Genomic DNA, 17,551 nt, shown 5'->3' on the forward strand with positions numbered 1-17,551 from the left:
CCGCCTACCTATCTCTCACAGTGACTCTGGGCGGCCTACAAGCAGTGAAAAAAATGCAGTATAAAAAAACAAAAAACGATAACACACACCCAGCCAGTGAGCAACAGTCAGGTGAGCAACTTGATGGGTTCCAATCCACTCAGGGTTCCCTAGGGTCCACTGACAAAATCAAGGGTTCAGGGCTTTTCAAAAGAGTGCCAAAATAGGGGCCAATCTAATTTCTGCCGAGATGGTATAACAAAGAGAGAGAGCCACCACGGAGAAGGCCCTTCTTTTAAGTCCCACCAGATGTATCTCCTTAGGGGATAGGACCTGCAACATTGCCTCCCTGCTCTAGTGGGCTCAGGTGGATGCAAGCAGCAATGCAACATAGAGTTGGATTTTGCAGCCATAGAGCTTCCTGGATAAATCCCAAGTTGACCAGCAGCTTTATCACTATGTTTTGTTTGATTTCTCTATAATAAATTAAAACCTTTTTAAAATACTTCCTTTTTGTATGGGATGATCTTTTTATCCATCACCAGGATAGCAATGCTATTTGAGACTTCATTAAATCTGTTGCAGTCTGTCTGCAATCAATTTACTGTATCACAGCCTTGAGCCTCACTTTCAAGCAATTTCTAGAGTCACTGATGGGCATTTTTAGGGTGATTTAATCCATAGAAGTAGAAACACAAGAGAGGTTCTATTTTTTTTCTGCAAAAGTTGAAATGGTTCTTGTGGATGTAAGTTGTAGCAAAGCTTCTGAGTGCTCTTCATTTTACCAGCTACCTATTATTTTACCTATTGTACAAATTGAACCTTAAACTACTAGGAGTAGAAGATACCACATGTTTATTTCTGTGCAGCCTAAGAATCTTCTTTTGCTTGTTACTAAAATGGCAGGGGACCTTTTACATTGTAAGAAAGGAAAAGCACTTGATCTTATCCCTCCTTTTCTGATTGAATCCAGTCAGCATAAAGGATACTGGTAAGCTTTAATGCTCTTTGCCCAGAGTTAATAGTTAATCAGTGCTGGGAATGCTGCCAACACCGTTTCCTGCTCTTTGCTACTGCATGTGTAGCCCTAAGGTCCTTCATGTTATTTGGCATTAGTTTGGCTTATTGTGTAATCTAGGGCAAAGCTGCATTTTTCTTACCAGCTTTTTCCCAATTTTAGAATAACTGTATTGAGTTTCTTTCACAAGCTGTTTGCATGGAACTGAAGCTAGCTTAGGCTTATCTTCCATGTTAAATAGCAGCTGGGTTAGGTTGAAGGTTCACAGTACAACTATAACATAAGAGAAAGAAGCTTAAAAATAAGTATTAGCATGCATATTGATACTAGAGGTAATACGGTAATTTGGACCAGAATGTCTGTTACTAAGTGATGCAGTCATAATATGCACTGTCGCATAACTGCATTCTTTAGTGATGGCAATCCTGGCAGTCTCCAGTTGCTGTCATTAAATAAATCTCATCTGTCATTAGCAAGGACTCAACCCAATCCAAGTGATTCCCAGCTTGGTCCCTCCCAGCCCCAAACCATGGTTATGTAAGGAGCTGCCTCTTCTATCTTCTCTTGAACTACCCTCACCTGCCTACCTCTTCCTCCACCATCTCTGGCCTTTTGGCCATCCACTTATCTGCCACTTCCAGCTGCCCCCATTGTCCTATCCCAGGTCAAGCACACACACAAGTACACAAAGATACCTTTTTTCTCTTTACTAAATGTGGTTTGCAAACACACACACACACACTTGCGGTATAGAGACAAGTCGTCGTCGTCGTCGTCGTCCCCCCCCCCCCCCCCAAAAAAAAAAAATTTCCCAAAATTTCAGAAGTTTTGGTTCTGGCTGCTTATCGTTGATCTCCTTTAACTCCAAATTAGAAGCCCACTAGAGCCCACCAAAACATCCACTGCTGTGCATGCTGTTACCCAGACTACTACTGCACCAGCCAGAAGCTTTCTTCCATGATGGGGGCAGCCAGGTCTTCACCTGCCCAGGGCTTCTGCATCCCAGCTGCCACCTTCATTCAGATCCTGCTCCTGACTAGGGCCTTCTTTCATGAAAGAAGTCCGTGTGTGAAAGAAGAATGCTTCTTTTGCACCAACACAGCCAGGGCATCCTTTTACATGGGGTCCTTCTTTTGCAAAAGAAGGTCCTGAGCAGGGCATGAATGGAGGCTGTGGCTGATGTACCAGAGAAGCCCCAGCTACATCAGTGCAAAGGCAGCAGCATGAAAGAAGGCAATAGCCAATACAGTAGTAGGGTTGGGCAGTGTTGTGGGCTCAGCAGTGGGCAGAGCCAGGCAGAGAGCCAAAAGGTAAACGTGGGTGGGCCTGAATGGGCTCAAATTTTGTTCATGTGTACACAGAGGCATTGTAATGGCTAGAACTCTAATCTGCTATTAAACAGTATTAAAGCTTCAAAAAAACCTGTTCAGCAAAAATGGCTCTGAAGATGCCAAAGTGTCTAGAAATAACTAAAATATAGTGGTGTTAATGTACCACCTTTATACAATTTAACACTGTGATTGAATAAAAGGTAGTCACATACCCTGGGACCCTGCAACCGTCATAAATACATGCCACTTGCCAAGTGTATGAATTTTGATCATGTGACTATGGAGATACTGCAGTGGTTGTAAGTGTGAAAAACTGTCATCACTTTTTTCAGTGCCATTCTAATTTTTCAAAGGTCACTAAACAAATGGTTGTAAATTGAGGACTATCTATAAATAATCCTCCTGAACTAGGATGAGGACAAGGACAAGCTTATAACTTATGTGTGAACATAATTATGACTGCGTAATTCAGTAATTATTAATTATTTCTAATTCATTAAATTTTATCCCACTCAACTCCTCTATAATGGGCTTGTAAAACCTAAGAGAGAAAAAAAATACTGCTATTTGTTCTTAATAGCTGGATCCTTGGAATAACATGAAGCATAACAAGCTATCTACCAATAAATAACTTGCAGCATACTTTCTATCTTAGTAACAAGAATAACCAGAACTTTTATTGTTGTGAAAACATCTGATGAAAGTATTCATACATTTACTGCAGTTTACTGATTTGGTCCCACTTGTCAAAGTTTTCTTACTTGTGCTGGCAATATGTGTTAACCGTCTCAGATAAATCAGATAGGAAAGATAACGAGATGAACTACTTCTACTTTAATGTAGGGCCACATAATTTTGAAAGTCTGAAAGTACAAATCTCCCACCATCACTTTTAATAGCCTGATCAATTAGGGCAGATGCTTCTTAAATTTCTTTCTCTGATCTTTAAGCCACCTGGGACTCCTCACTTGTCTGATTGTAAACATCATAAACATCATCACTTCTCATCCTTCACATCATATCTAGAATCCATTTAAGCATTTATATAGAAGAAAAATCTCATAAATTCATATATAATTAGTAGTAAAGATCTAAATATTTTTGAAGGAAGTATCACAAATGACTGAAGGCTTTACAAATGTAGACTTTACTGTTACCATTTTAAAGGAAATTTTCCATATATTGACAATAATTTACAATACAATACAATAGCAGAGTTGGAAGGAACCTTGGAGGTCTTCTAGTCCAACCCCCTGCCTAGGCAGGAAACCCTATACCATTTCAGATAAATGGTTATCCAATATTTTCTTAAAGACTTCCAGTGTTGGGGCTTTCACAACTTCTGGAGGCAATTTGTTCCACTGATTAATTGTTCTGTCAGGAAGTTTCTCCTCAGTTCTAAGTTGCTTCTCTCCTTGATTAGTTTCCACCCATTGCTTCTTGTTCTACCCTCAGGTGCCCTGGAAAATAGTTTGACTCCCTCTTCTTTATGGCAACCCGTAGATATTGGAACACTGCTATCATGTCTCCCCTAGTCCTTCTTTCTATTAAACTAGACATACCCAGTTCCTGCAACCGTTCTTCATATGTTTTAGTCTCCAGTCCCCTAATCATCTTTGTTGCTCTTCTCTGAACTCTTTCTAGAGTCTCCACATCTTTTCTACATCATGGTGACCAAAACTGAATGCAGTATTCCAAGTATGGCCTTACCAAGGCATTATAATGTGGTATTAACACTTCACGTGATCTTGATTCTATCCCTCTGTTTATGTAGCCTAGAACTGTGTTGGCTTTTTTTAGCAGCTGCTGCACACTGCAGGCTCATATTTAAATGGTTGTCCACTAGGACTCTCAAGATCCCTCTCACAGTTACTACTGTTGAGCAAGGTACCACCTATTCTGTACCTGTGCATTTCATTTTTGTTGCCTAAATGTAGAACCTTACTCTTTTCACCATTGAATTTCATTTTATTAGATAGTGCCCAATGTTCAAGTTTGTCAAGATCCTTCTATATCTTAAGCCTATCTTCTGGAGTGTTGGTATTCTTGCCAGCTTGGTATCATCTGCAAATTTGATGAGTTCCCCATTTATTCCCTCTTCCAAATCATTGATGAAGATGTTGAAGAGTACTGGGCCCAAAACAGAGTCTTGTGGTACTCCACTGCATGCCTCCCTCCATGTAGATGCAGTTCCATTGAGGACTACACGTTGAGTGCGGTTGGTCAGCCAGTTATGAATCCATCTGGTGGTGATGTTGTCCAACCCACATTCTTCTACTTTATCATGTTCGCTTTGTACCCAAGATAGAATCTCTTGTTTTTATTTTCAGTTTTGAATGAAGGAAACTGCAATGTAATGTTATTTGCAGGTTGTTCATTTTAAAGAATTAGAGTGAATCCAGACCATATTACTTACTATTTATTTTATTTAACTTTATATACTGTCCAACTCCAATGACTGAGCAATTTGCAAATAAAAAGGAACAAAGTCTTTCTAGGCCCTTTGAAATCCTACCTGTATAGGGGCATCCAGTTTTAAGGAGAACTTTGTTCCAGAGAGTACGTGCTGTTACAGAAAAAGGTGGCATATTTAATCAAAAAAATCTGTAACATACCAATCCGGACAGATTGAATTGGCTGGGCTAATACCTGTGGGAGCAGGCACTCCCTCAAATAACCAGCACCTATGCCATGTGGAGCTTTATAGCTAACAGCCAGCATTTTGAATCAAACCCAGGAGCAAACTGGCAACCAGTACAGGGTGGCAAAGTTCTTGTTGGTCTTATGTCTAAGCAATTGGAAGGTTGCCTGTTTTGTGAAGGAATAGATTGATTCTGCTCCCTGATGGTGTCTTCCTTTTAAATCCTTGCTTTGTGATCCTTTAAAAAAATCTCTCTATTAGTATGTTATTCATAGTAGCATACAATATTTCATTTGACTCTATAAATCATTTTAATAAATATCATATTGAATTATATTCCAGGAAAATCCAGGATACAAAAATGAGAACAAGGGTGGTCAAAATTAAAAAGGAGCAATAAATTTCTAAAACTCTTGGGGAGGGGGAGCAAAACATACAAATATAAATACCCCATCCTACCCCTAGCAAACCTTGGTGAACAAAGTTCTTGTGACATAAGGAAGAGAAGTACTATATATTAGATGAAAAATGCAGGATCATTGCTGTCTAGACTCTGAGAACAAACACAGAGAAAACACACTTTAAAAAAAACGTGTTTCCTCTGTGTATGTTCCTAGATTCTATAATGAGATGGAAAATTAGTCTTCTATACAACCCATGATATTCTACATTTTGCACAATTCACCCTCCAGTTTCCAATTGCCTTGCTAATTTCTTGGCTGTCTTTTCAGACTTTGAACAATGGTGAAGTTGGTAAACCACCAAAGATTTTACAGCATGATTGATTGCACAGTTAAATAGGTAGGAAATCAGTATTCAAGGTTAACAATAACATCTTATCCTAGAACTTGTGAGATTCATCACTCTAATTCTTCCCCTTTATTTCTTCATTAATTATTATTCTGGGCCTAGAGCAGAAACTTCTACAAGGACTTTTATATGCCACCTTCCCTGTTTAAAGGATAATCTTTCACACAGAATTGTCTGTGTCATGTCAAACACAACAAATGAAAAAATGTACACAATAATATAACATCAGTAGTTGTTGATTGGAAGGAATTGAGCTAGAATAAATGCTGTACAATGAGCATTTCTCTCTAAAGAGAGTATTGGATCTACATTAGTGGTTAAATTACATTGTATAATGCGATTTAGAAATTATGAAAATGATTACTGAGCACTCTGATAGGAGGGAGTCACTGGTTTATAGAAATCTTTCTTTTGGTGGTACTAACTAGTTGCAGTTACCGTCTTCTCTGATCATTCAGGGATTTGGACATTATCACATATCTTAATTTATGTTTTCTTAATTAGATCAGTGGGTCCAGGAAATGCACCACCGCATTAAATTATCAGTACCCTATTTGAGGTTTTGTTTTTTGTTTTGGGTTCAAACAGAGACTTCCAAACTGATGCTCAGTTTTTTAAATTGTCACATTTTGTCTTTCAAGTGAGCTTGACTCCCTGTTTGAATGCCAGCTGACCTTGGTGGTGCTTATTGTTCTCCTGTTTCTTAGGTGGGGCACAGCAGCTTCCTCTTCATTCCTAACTTGCCACTTGTGAGATACCTCAGCATTCATTCACCTTGTGATGTCCCTTCCTACACTGAACAGCACTGGCATCTACCTGTGGGGGTAAGGTAAGTCCATCAAACTACAGCACAGTAATCTTCAGGGGTTTCACTTTTTTCAATATTCTCATTGAATAGCTTGGAAGCTTAAAATGAGTATTGAAAGCATCACAGTGGATGTGCATTTACCACCACAGGGAAACTCCAGTGCTGTTCAGGAATGGAAGTCTTGTTAATAGATAATGCATGTTGGGAATTTCCTGTCTTTCTTTCAAGAGTTGGAAAGTTACCGGTGGTCTTTTCCCTTGTTTTTAGCCATCTCTTTAGGCTGCCTAATATCCTGAGCCTATGTTACAGAGTTGTGCTTTATAATCACAGTAAAATTGCTGACTGATTTATCTATGAATTCACAGGTGATGGATGAACCCATTCATTTTTACATTGCATATATGTTGCTTTTCTGCTCTTTAAACAGAATCTTACTTGCATCAAAGGAGCAAGTAAGGAACATTATTATTATCTTCATTGACATATTTAATTGGTTCCCCATTAAATCAGTGTTTTTTTTCTGTTTTGCTAACATTTATCCATAGTATTTTTATTCTGTTTTCTGTGTTCATTAGTTTTTAGGATAGTTCCCTTTCAAACCCAATTATGAACCTTCTCAAAAGTTCACTTTGAAGCTCGATTTTTTTACTTTTAGTTGTCAACTATCTACCTACCTTCTCCCTCCATTCTCTGTTCAAATGGAGAGGATATAAGGAGAATGCAGAGGCAACAGGGGTTAAACGCAAGTGGTCTGAAGGTACAGTAAATCACAGATTTGTGTTCTTGTCTTCTCCTTGTATAGGAAGCTTTACATTGTAGCTAGCACTGTAGAGCGTTTAGATAACCAAATGCTTTCCCCTCTGCACAATTTTGATATTTCCTGATTCCAAAACAAAACAAAAAAGGAGACATTGTGGCTCTTAATGAGACACTTTGTACTCTTACAAAGAAAAGTAGAAGCTGCCAGTGCTCTGACAAAGTATACTTACAATTAATTAAAATTCTAAAATATTTTATACATTAATTACTTAACATAAAAATTGGCCATGGAATACCCTCCACTTTCAAAAAAAAAGGCAAGGTTTTTATAAATCCTGTCCAGATAATGATTTCTTTAATAGTTGTTTACTGAAAATTGATATAATTAAATGCCTGTTCAGCTATAAAACTAGCTGGCTACTTTTAATAAAATTGCTTTGATTAAACCTGGCAAACCTAATTATTTTACAAAATGTTGAAGTTGATTAATGTAAGAGATTTAAAAAGTGAGGAGGAAGAGAAATGGATATTGGGCCAAATGTTTTGCCCCTAGGTATCACAGAAATAAGTTCATTGCTCTTCTTTGCTCATTTGCATCTTTGTCATAAGACATTTTGTCAACACTGTCACTGAATAAAAACAGCGCTCTCATTCTCAGAAAGGAAGAAAATTCTTAAAGCATGAGGAAAATAATAAAGTTATATTTTTCCTATTTTTTCACCATGGACTCATAAGAAAATAATTACTGTTTAAACAGCCATAAGTTTTGTCAGTCTTCATGTTTATTACAGATCCAGTAAAATAACATTGGGAAGAGTCATGACTGTTCGGGCTTGTTCTAACAATGGGCATTCTTGCATACTTTCCTTGGCAGCTTTCTGATTATTTACACCTATTTTAACAATTAAAAAAATTCAGAGCTGTGCTCAACATGCATATTTGGCCTCAGAAAGAATTTCTGAAAATACATGTCAAGGTGTGGACTTAATCATCTTATTGTTGATCAGCAACATTTATATACGTATGCATCTATATGTATATATCCTGCATTTATTTGTACAACTCAAGGTCAGAGTTGATGAGTTAATGATCTGTAGGGTAATTCCACATCTCTGTGGAAACCCTTGGTTGATCTTAGTGAAATTAGAATGTTTAACTCATGACTCTTAAGATTTTTAAGGTAGGCTAAATGTACTTAAGGAAGAAGTGCATTTTTCAAAAACGATCCAATAGCAATTGGATGTAGAAGTTAGAAATTGCTAACAGCAGCGAAATGCTATGCCACTTCTTATATTCTCCTCCCAAATCTTCTACTCTTTAGAAAAAACTAAAAAATGAAACAGGTGGGATTCAGCCTGCTTTTTATGTAACATTTAATTTACCATACCATAATGTATTCTCTTATGTTTATCATCGAGCAGCATATATGTGACAGTGGCTAAAAAATGCGTACCTTTTAAAGCACAATTTTCTTTTGCTCCAAAACCCATTCATGTGCATAACTTGTCTCTTCAACAGATATGTCATCTTGTTTGTCTTTGTTCTATCATGGGAATCTTTAGTAGTGTATAAATATTTTAAACTCCTAGATGATGGCATTAGACTTTTAAGAACTGCAGGCAGCTGACACTTATTTAGGAAACAGCAGAGGAAACAAACATTGGACCAAACATTCCCTATTTTAAATAATAAATGCAGGGTACGATGTTAAGTGCTGAATATTTTTATGTGAACTGAATAATCTCATTTACACTCTTCATTTACCTGCTCAGATGAAAATTACATAGTTGGAAGTGCATCATGCTAACTCATAACAAATTATTAAAATCAAAATAAGCATAGTAAAATGACAATACTTAAACAAAAGCAGTGAAATAAGTGATGAAAATGGATTTCAGAGTTTATAGGGACAAGAATTCTTTAATTAGGTTCAACAAAACAAATTCCACATGTTTTTGAGCTGTTAGAAAAAAATGAGTCAGTCTTATTGGACCTAGTTACCTTTTTAAAACATCACTGGTTGCAAATGTGTTTTCATTATTCACAATTTGATATTTGGGTAGCATGCTAATATGTAATATCAGTACCCTTCTCCCTGTTTTTTGCTATCCATAGTTCTGGAAGAGTTGTGGTTCCTGTTTTATTTTATTTTATTAATTAAAAACCTTTTTTTTTTTTTTTGCTACAGCTGTTAATAGTTTGAAGCTGAGTCGCAACCATGTGGATTGGCACAGTGTCGAGGAGGTATATCTGTATAGTGATGCAACAACTTCAAAAATTGCAAGAACAGTCTCTCAGAAGCTAGGTTTTTCTAAAGGTAAAACTAATTGGAGTTTTGTGTGCATTATCAAAAAAAAATCTTGCTGAATATATTGTATGTTTCTGTGAAAAATGTGAAAACTGATCTGGTTTATTTTTCTGAAATGTACTTAATAATGACCAGTGCTACTCAGAAAGGAACTATAAGATTAGGGTAGGAGGTTTTTTTGACAAACTTACCAATTGTTTGTGATAAAGGGATAGGTTTCAACCATAACATAGCTGACCTCCCCAAGATATTTTGGCTACCCCAAATGTAAGATAAAGAAACATACAGTATTTTGATATTTTATATTATTCATTCATAGCAGTTACATTTCTTTTCTTTTGTAATCCAAAGGCTTGCATGACTTTTCCCTTCATTTTATCTTCACAAAACTCTTAAGTAGAATAGGCAGAAATGAAACAACTGGCATAAAGTTATCTAATCAGTTTATGGTTTAAACTTGGATTCCCTCAATCTTAATAAAAACAATAACCTCAGTATTTCATTACATACGGATTTCTGATGTTGTGTGTTATACATATAAACATCAGTTGTTCAATACCTACAAATATCTGCTATTGAAGTAGTAACATTGCAGGGTTAAAATTAATCTTGCTATTAAATCTACTCAAAATATAAGCCCTTTCTGCAGTATACATATACATCTTGTGCATATGTGTTTTTTAGTGTACATTATAATGTATTTAAAGCAAATGAAGAAAAAAAAACTTTAAATAAACTTTAAATAAACTTTTATGCTTGGGCACTTAAAAGATGGTTTTGCACAAAGTAATTGCCCTTTCCAGGTAGAATTAAGTGATGCCAATTTCATTCTGCAGCTTCAAGTAGTGGGACAAGACTTCATAGAGGCTATGTTGAAGAAGCTTCATTAGAAGACAAGCCTTCTCCAACAACTCACATTGTGTTTGTTGTGCATGGCATTGGACAGAAAATAGAGCAAGGAAGGATTATAAGGAATACTGCCATGTAAGTGCTTCATTTCTTTTTTGCAACCTGTATGTACATCAGTAGATCAGAAGAATGCTACAAAATATAAATAAGTTAATTTCGTTTTAATATACTTAAGAGCTGTTTAAGGAGTTGTATGTGCTTTTTAATTAGGCTACAAAATTCTGGAGGAAGGAGCTCTTGCTCCCACGGCATTTTTGCCCACTCATAGTCATTCTGTTTCCCTCTTTAGGTAATAAAATGTCACTGAAACAATGACCCAGTGGGGCACAGGTTGTACAATATGAGGATTAAAAATAGTGTCATAAAAATAAAAAAGCAAACAGTAATAAATACAAGTCACCAGAGAATGAAACAAAATCATAATTGAATACCAGAATGCGCTATCATAGAACAAATGACCTCACCTTATCCCAGGACCTGCTGAAAAAGCCAGGTTTTTACAGTTTTGCGAAAGCACAACAGGCTTAGGGCTATGCAGATCTCGGGAAGATTTCCATTCCATAGGAGAGGTGGAGCTACAAAGAAGGTGCATCTCTTGGGTTCTGCAAGATGGCAGAGCTTTACATCTGGGACCTGGAGAATGTTGACTTTACCAGACCTTTCTGGTCAAGCAGAAACAATAGGAGAAAGGTGGTTCTTAAGATAACTAGATCCCAAGAATATCCTTTGTTGGATAACTTTGGGCAAGATCATTTCCTATAAGCGTCTGCTTTGCAGATCCTTGTTATTTATAAGAAGTACTCTTATTTTTCAGTCTAACATTTGTTTTTGTTTTGTTTTATGTTCTAGGATGCGGGAAACTGCAAGGAAAATTGAAGACAAATACTTTGGCAACCTCGCAACACATGTTGAATTCTTGCCAGTAGAATGGCGATCTAAACTTACACTTGATGGAGGTATTTCTGTCTCTTTTTTAAAAATCTGATGATCTTGGTGATACTTGGAAAGTGGCATTTTTTATATTTTCTCTAGCGTTGAGTTTCACTTGTTCAGTTATCTAGCAAGAAACTCATCCATATTGTAAATGTTTCTGGATACCATCTGCTCATTTTAATTTAGGCTTGTTAGGTCTGTTGGCTCTAAATTTAATCCCAAACATCCTTCAGCTGCCTAAACTGATATAGAAGGAAAACATTGGTAGTGATGAACAAGCACATTATCACAGCACTTGAGCAGTTTCCATAGTTATGGATTTAGATGTTTTGAATTGTTGATTTTGAACCATTTAAGATTTTATCACACCTTGATCTCCTTTTTTTCATTTTAGACACTGTTGACTCAATTACTCCAGATAAAGTTCGTGGACTAAGGGATTTGCTTAACAGCAGTGCAATGGACATAATGTATTACACAAGTCCCCTCTATAGAGATGAGGTATGTGTAAGTGGTGTGGTGTTTTTTTTAAGTGTGGAGAAAAAATTGCCCAGCAGCTTTTCAGTTAAGCAAACTTCGGTTTCTCTTTTTATCTTAAGGAAGAGTGTGTGAAGTTCTATTGTATAGAAACAAAGTAATAAACTGCTTGTCCTCTGTTTTTATGTACAGTAATAACCAGGCATAATCCTCTTATCATATTCTTCTATTAATAAAATGGCATATGTTCTTTATACATCATTGTTTTTAAGTTTTTATTTTGAATATGGGTGAACTAAATGACCACTGAGTATTGGATGGTAAAAGTACCGTGTTTCCCCGAAAATACGCCAGGGGCTTATATTTTTTTGACCCACGAAATATGGCCTTGGGCTTATTAAAGGGGAGGGCTTATTATTTTTGGGTTGCCGGGCGGCTGTTCCCTTGTGACTGGGTTCCCGAAGAGCCGGGCACAGCCTCAGGGTCGAATGGCTGTGTTGCGCTGTCGCAGCAGCAACGCAGCAGCCATGAGGTGACCAAGCTTATGAGCAGCCGCCCGGCAACCCCCTTTCCAGCCGGGTACAGCGCCGCTGACCGACCTAGCAGTACCCGGAAGGCACCAAGCAACGCGAGCGCCTGTTCGCCGCCCTCCGCCTCCCGTGGCTCGGTGCCTTCGGAATGCCCCTAGGTGAGTGAATGGGGCTCTGCATGGCTGGAGGGGAGTTCGCAGCGGCTTTTCCTCTCCCCGCTCGCGCGAATGGCATCTGCGCTGCTGGCGCCGTCCGCCGCTTGGGTTTTTTTTTCAAAGCACGGAGGATGGATGCCGCTCTGGAAGTACGCTCTATGGTTGTCCATAGATGCCCTTCGCGCGAGCGGGGAGAGGAAAAGCCGCTGCGAACTCCCCTCCAGCCATGCAGAGCCCCATTCACTCACCTAGGGGCATTCCGAAGGCACCGAGCCACGGGAGGCGGGGGGCGGCGAACAGGCACTCGCGTTGCTTGGTGCCTTCTGGGTACTGCTAGGTCGGTCAGCGGCGCTGTACCCGGCTGGAAAGGGGGGTTGCCGGGCGGCTGCTCATAAGCTTGGTCACCTCATGGCTGCTGCGTTGCTGCTGCGACAGCGCAACACAGCCATTCGACCCTGAGGCTGTGCCCGGCTCTTCGGGAGCCCGCTCGCAAGAGAGCAGCTGCCCAGCAACCCCCCCTTCTTCAGCTGGGCACAGCGCCGCTGACTGACCTAGCGGTACCCCGAAAGCACCAAGCAACGCAAGCGCCTTTGCCCCCACCTCATTCCCGTGGCTTGGTGTCTTCGGGATACCGCTAGGTCGGCGAGCGGTGCTCTGCCTGGTCGGAGGGGGGGGATTGTCCAGAGGGTTTATTTTCGAGGGTGGGCTTATATTTTTGCGCACGCGAAAAATGTCGCAAGGGTTTAGTTTCAGGACATGGTGTATTTTCGGGGAAACACGGTAGTAGTGAGAGAAATTCAAATAAAATGTCAAGAAAGGTTGTCTTTCAATCAGATTGACATGATTATATCATTTAAAATAGTAAAAAGTGTACAGATGATAGGGAATCTTGTAGGAAATAATTGCACAAATGAAATGTACAAGCTGTATAAATTAAGATTAAATAAATAAATAAAAATGATGTCTTGGGTTGAACCATTCTATGGAATTTCCTGATCCAGAAGGAAAGGCAGAGGTTTAGAACATAGTTTTTCTAATTTGCTTCTTAACCTCATGATAACCAGGCTTTGGATTAATAAAAGAACTCTAAAAGGGGAGTCCTTAGTGCCAAAAAAGGAAGAGAAGAGATGTTGTCTAGAAAAGAAGCTATTGCATAGGACATCTCCACACTCATCACTTATTTATTGGAGCCCTGATACTTCCTGCATGCTATGGCTCTGCAGTTGGAAGTCCTACAGTTAAATCACACACTGAGTGATAGAGTAAGGTCAGTATCTTTTTCAGACATAATGTGCAAAAAGATACAATCACAGCATCAATTGGGATGTTGGAAATAATTTGATGCCCATGATTTGCTAAAACCTAACCTTACAAGTTAAGTTTTAGCAAATCATGGGCATCCAATTATTTCCAACATCCCAATTGATGCTGTGATCATAGTCCCTCATTTACCAACCAAAAGGCAAGAGAGAAGTATAGTAAGTTATGTTGTGATAGTGGGATGTAATAATAGTTAACTATATCAACCTCCTCTTTGAGTCTCTACAGTCTAGCTGTGCAATGATAGCAGTTGAGCAGCCCAGTACAGACTTGATTCAGAGCACATGTAATTTGTGGGGTGGATCAATTAAATAAATCTCCTCACTTTCTCATGTCAGCACTGGGGGAATATACAATTAATCATGGTTATTGGTGATAAAATTTTTAAGTCCCTTCTTATAATGTGATGGCTACACGGGTTAGCAAATATATAACTGTCCATGACAAATATATAACTGTCCAAAACATGTCCAACATGTTTTATTTGCAGTGACCTTGTGAGCTAGATGAGACTGAAAATTCGTTTGCCTTAGGCTGTTGTGCAGTTGCAGATGTAGTTTTACTTTACTTTATTGTCATTGTACGTATATACACAGTTTACACATACAACAAAATTCACATAACATCCAGAGACCAGGCCCACCACACATAACAATCCCCAAACGCACCCCCACCCATCCAAAAGTTCCCCGCTCCTAAACCACCCCAAATATCCACACAGTAGACCAAGTAGGGGTGTCCAATAGCTCACTGATAGTGACCCTTTAGTTCATTGTTGAGTGCAATTATAGCTCTGGGATAAAAGCTATTCAGAAGACGTGTGGTCCGAGTTTTAATTGTTCTGTATCTTCTGCCAGAAGGCAACTGTCTAAAAAGATTGTAAGCAGGATGGGAAGAGTCTCTGAGAATGTTATGCAACTTCCTCAAACAGCAAGATGCGACGATGTCATCCAGGACTGGTAGCTGGAGCCCAGTGATATTCTGGGTAGTTTTAATGATTCTCTGTAGAGCTTTTTTGTCTGCTGCAGAGCTGCTCCCATACCATGCAAGAATGCCGTATTCTTTAGAGTGTCAGGACACTCTAAATAGTGCTGCGATAATAGGACAGAAGTAGATGTTGAGATAGATTTTTCTTCCTTAGCATTCTCAGGAAGTACAGCCTCTTCTGTGCCGCCTTCACAAGAATGTTAGCATTCATGGTCCATGAGAGGTCCTCTGAGATATAAGTGCCCAGAAATTTAAAACTACCAACCCTCTCCACCTCCTCGCCATTTATGTACAATGGTAAATGTACATCTCTCTTCCTCCTGAAGTCAATTATAAGTTCTTTAGTTTTTTTGGTGTTAAGTGTAAGATTATTTTCTTTACACTACAATGTCAGCCCTTGTACTTCCTTCCTATAAGCAGACTCATTGTTCTTATTAATGAGCCCCACCACTGTCATGTCATCCACAAATTTAATAATTACATTGGTATTATACAATGGAGTACAGTCATGTGTGTACAAAGAATATAGGAAGGAGCTTAGCACACAACTCTGTGGGGTTCCTGTCAGAGTGGAAGAGTGCTGAGATCCCATCCTTACTGACTGTGAACTATCTGTCAGAAAATCCTTTATCCACAAACAAATCCTCTGATTTATACCCAAATTGGACATTTTAAGAAACAACCTATTGTGTAGAATGGTGTTAAAGGCAGAACTATAATCCACAAATAGCAACCTTACATATGTTCCCTGTTGATTCGGGCCCAACACACGAGGGAGGACACACTCTGGACCTTGTTTTTGTCTCTGGCCAGTGGTTGAGTGATCTGGGAGGAGGGGACTTAACCATCACTCCCCTGTCATGGTCAGATCACTCACTCCTTCGTCTTGACTTCCCTGGTGCTACCTCCCGCCGCGGGGAGGCGGAACCGGAAAGTTCCAGATGGTTCCGCCCCAGGCGCCTGATGGAACCTGATAGGTTCCAGACGGAGCTTGGGCCACCTCCTGTAACCTTGACCCGCCCCCGGGTAGGGGACCTGGTGGTTGCGTGGAATAATGCAACTACCGGGGCCTTGAACCGGATGGCGCCTTTGCGGCCTCTCCGGCGGCAACGATCCACCCTAGCCCCTTGGTTTACCGAGGAGCTGAGGGTGATGAAATGCCGCAAGAGACGTCTAGAGAGTCGTTGGAGATCCTCTCGCTCCGAATTTGATCGAACACAGGTACGAGCCCATTTAAGGACGTACCTTGTGGCATTGAGAGCGGCCAAACGTCAATATTGTGCCACTCTCATTGCGTCCGCGGAGAACCGCCCTGCCGCCCTGTTTCAGGTGTCCCGCTCCCTCTTGTTTCAGAGGCAGCGGGAGGCCCCTTTACAGGGCAGGGCAGAGGAATTTGGTAAATATCTGCAGGATAAAATCGCTCAAATCCGGAGAGACTGGGTTCCAGTCAGTGGTCCAGTGGAGACGCCCACGGCGAGTCTTGAGGTTTCGATCTGGGAGGAGTTTGACTTGGTTGCCATCGAGGATTTGGACAGATTGCGTGGACGACTGCGACCCACCACATGTTTATTGGACCCGTGTCCCTCCTGGCTTGTACTGGCATCCTGGGAGGTTACACGAGACTGGCTCCTGGGCCTAGTGAATGCTTCGTTGGGCGAGGGGTCCCTCCCGGCCGCCTTGAAAGAGGCGGTAGTGAGACCCCTGCTCAAGAAGCCTTCCCTGGACCCTTTGGAGCTAGCCAATTATCGTCCTGTCTCCAACCTTCCCTTTTTGGCGAAGGTTGTAGAGAGTGTGGTGGCCTACCAGTTCCCACGACATCTGGAGGAAAATGATTATCTAGACCCGCGCCAGTCCGGCTTCCGCCCCGGTCACAGCACGGAGACGGCCTTGGTCGCGTTGGTGGATGATCTCTGGAGGGCCAGAGATAGAGGTTGTTCCTCTATCCTGGTCCTATTAGACCTCTCGGCGGCTTTTGATACCATCGACCATGGTATCCTGCTGCGCCGGCTCGAGGGGCTGGGGGTCCGGGGCACCGTCTTGCGGTGGTTCGGCTCCTTCCTTTCTGACCGGACGCAGCGTGTGTTGACAGGAGAAGAGAGGTCGACCCTACGCCCCCTTACTTGTGGGGTGCCACAGGGGTCGGTCCTCTCGCCACTCCTGTTCAACACATATATGAAGCCGCTGGGTGAGATCATACGTGGTTTCGGGGTGGGATACCATCTGTACGCTGATGATACTCAGCTGTACTTTTCCACCCCGAACCACCCCAACGAGGCCATCGAAGTGATGTCCCGGTGTGTGGAAGCCGTACGGATCTGGATGGATGACAACCGACTCAAGCTCAACCCTTCCAAGACGGAGTGGCTGTGGGTACCAGCCCCCCGGTTCAGCCAATTAATCCCATCATTGGCCATTGGGGGCATTCATCTTGCCCCCGTGGAGCGGGCGCGCAATTTGGGCGTCCTCCTGGATGCCCGGCTGTCCATGGATGACCATGTGACAGCCGTGGCAAGGGGGGCGTTCCACCAGGTTCGCCTGGTGCGCCAATTGCGCCCCCTACTGGACCGGGATGCCTTGCGCACAGTC

General features: G+C 40.7%; 1 protein-coding gene across 2 annotated transcripts in view; it reads left to right on the top strand.

Annotated features, from left to right (window-relative positions):
* Positions 1-17,551, top strand: part of DDHD1 (DDHD domain containing 1) — a 46,067-nt gene that overhangs the window by 15,021 nt on the left and 13,495 nt on the right. The window contains exons 3-7 of one of the 2 annotated variants that reach the window (XM_081966171.1): positions 7,243-7,344; positions 9,535-9,663; positions 10,491-10,638; positions 11,413-11,519; positions 11,891-11,997. In XM_081966171.1, the coding sequence (XP_081822297.1) occupies positions 7,243-7,344; positions 9,535-9,663; positions 10,491-10,638; positions 11,413-11,519; positions 11,891-11,997 (593 nt within the window). The remainder of the gene's footprint in view (positions 1-7,242; positions 7,345-9,534; positions 9,664-10,490; positions 10,639-11,412; positions 11,520-11,890; positions 11,998-17,551) is intronic. The other variant, XM_081966172.1, reaches the window with a different exon arrangement.

The sequence above is a fragment of the Natrix helvetica genome, assembly GCF_964273705.1.
Source record: "Natrix helvetica genome assembly, chromosome: 1".
NCBI classification, from domain to species: Eukaryota; Metazoa; Chordata; class Lepidosauria; order Squamata; family Natricidae; genus Natrix; species Natrix helvetica.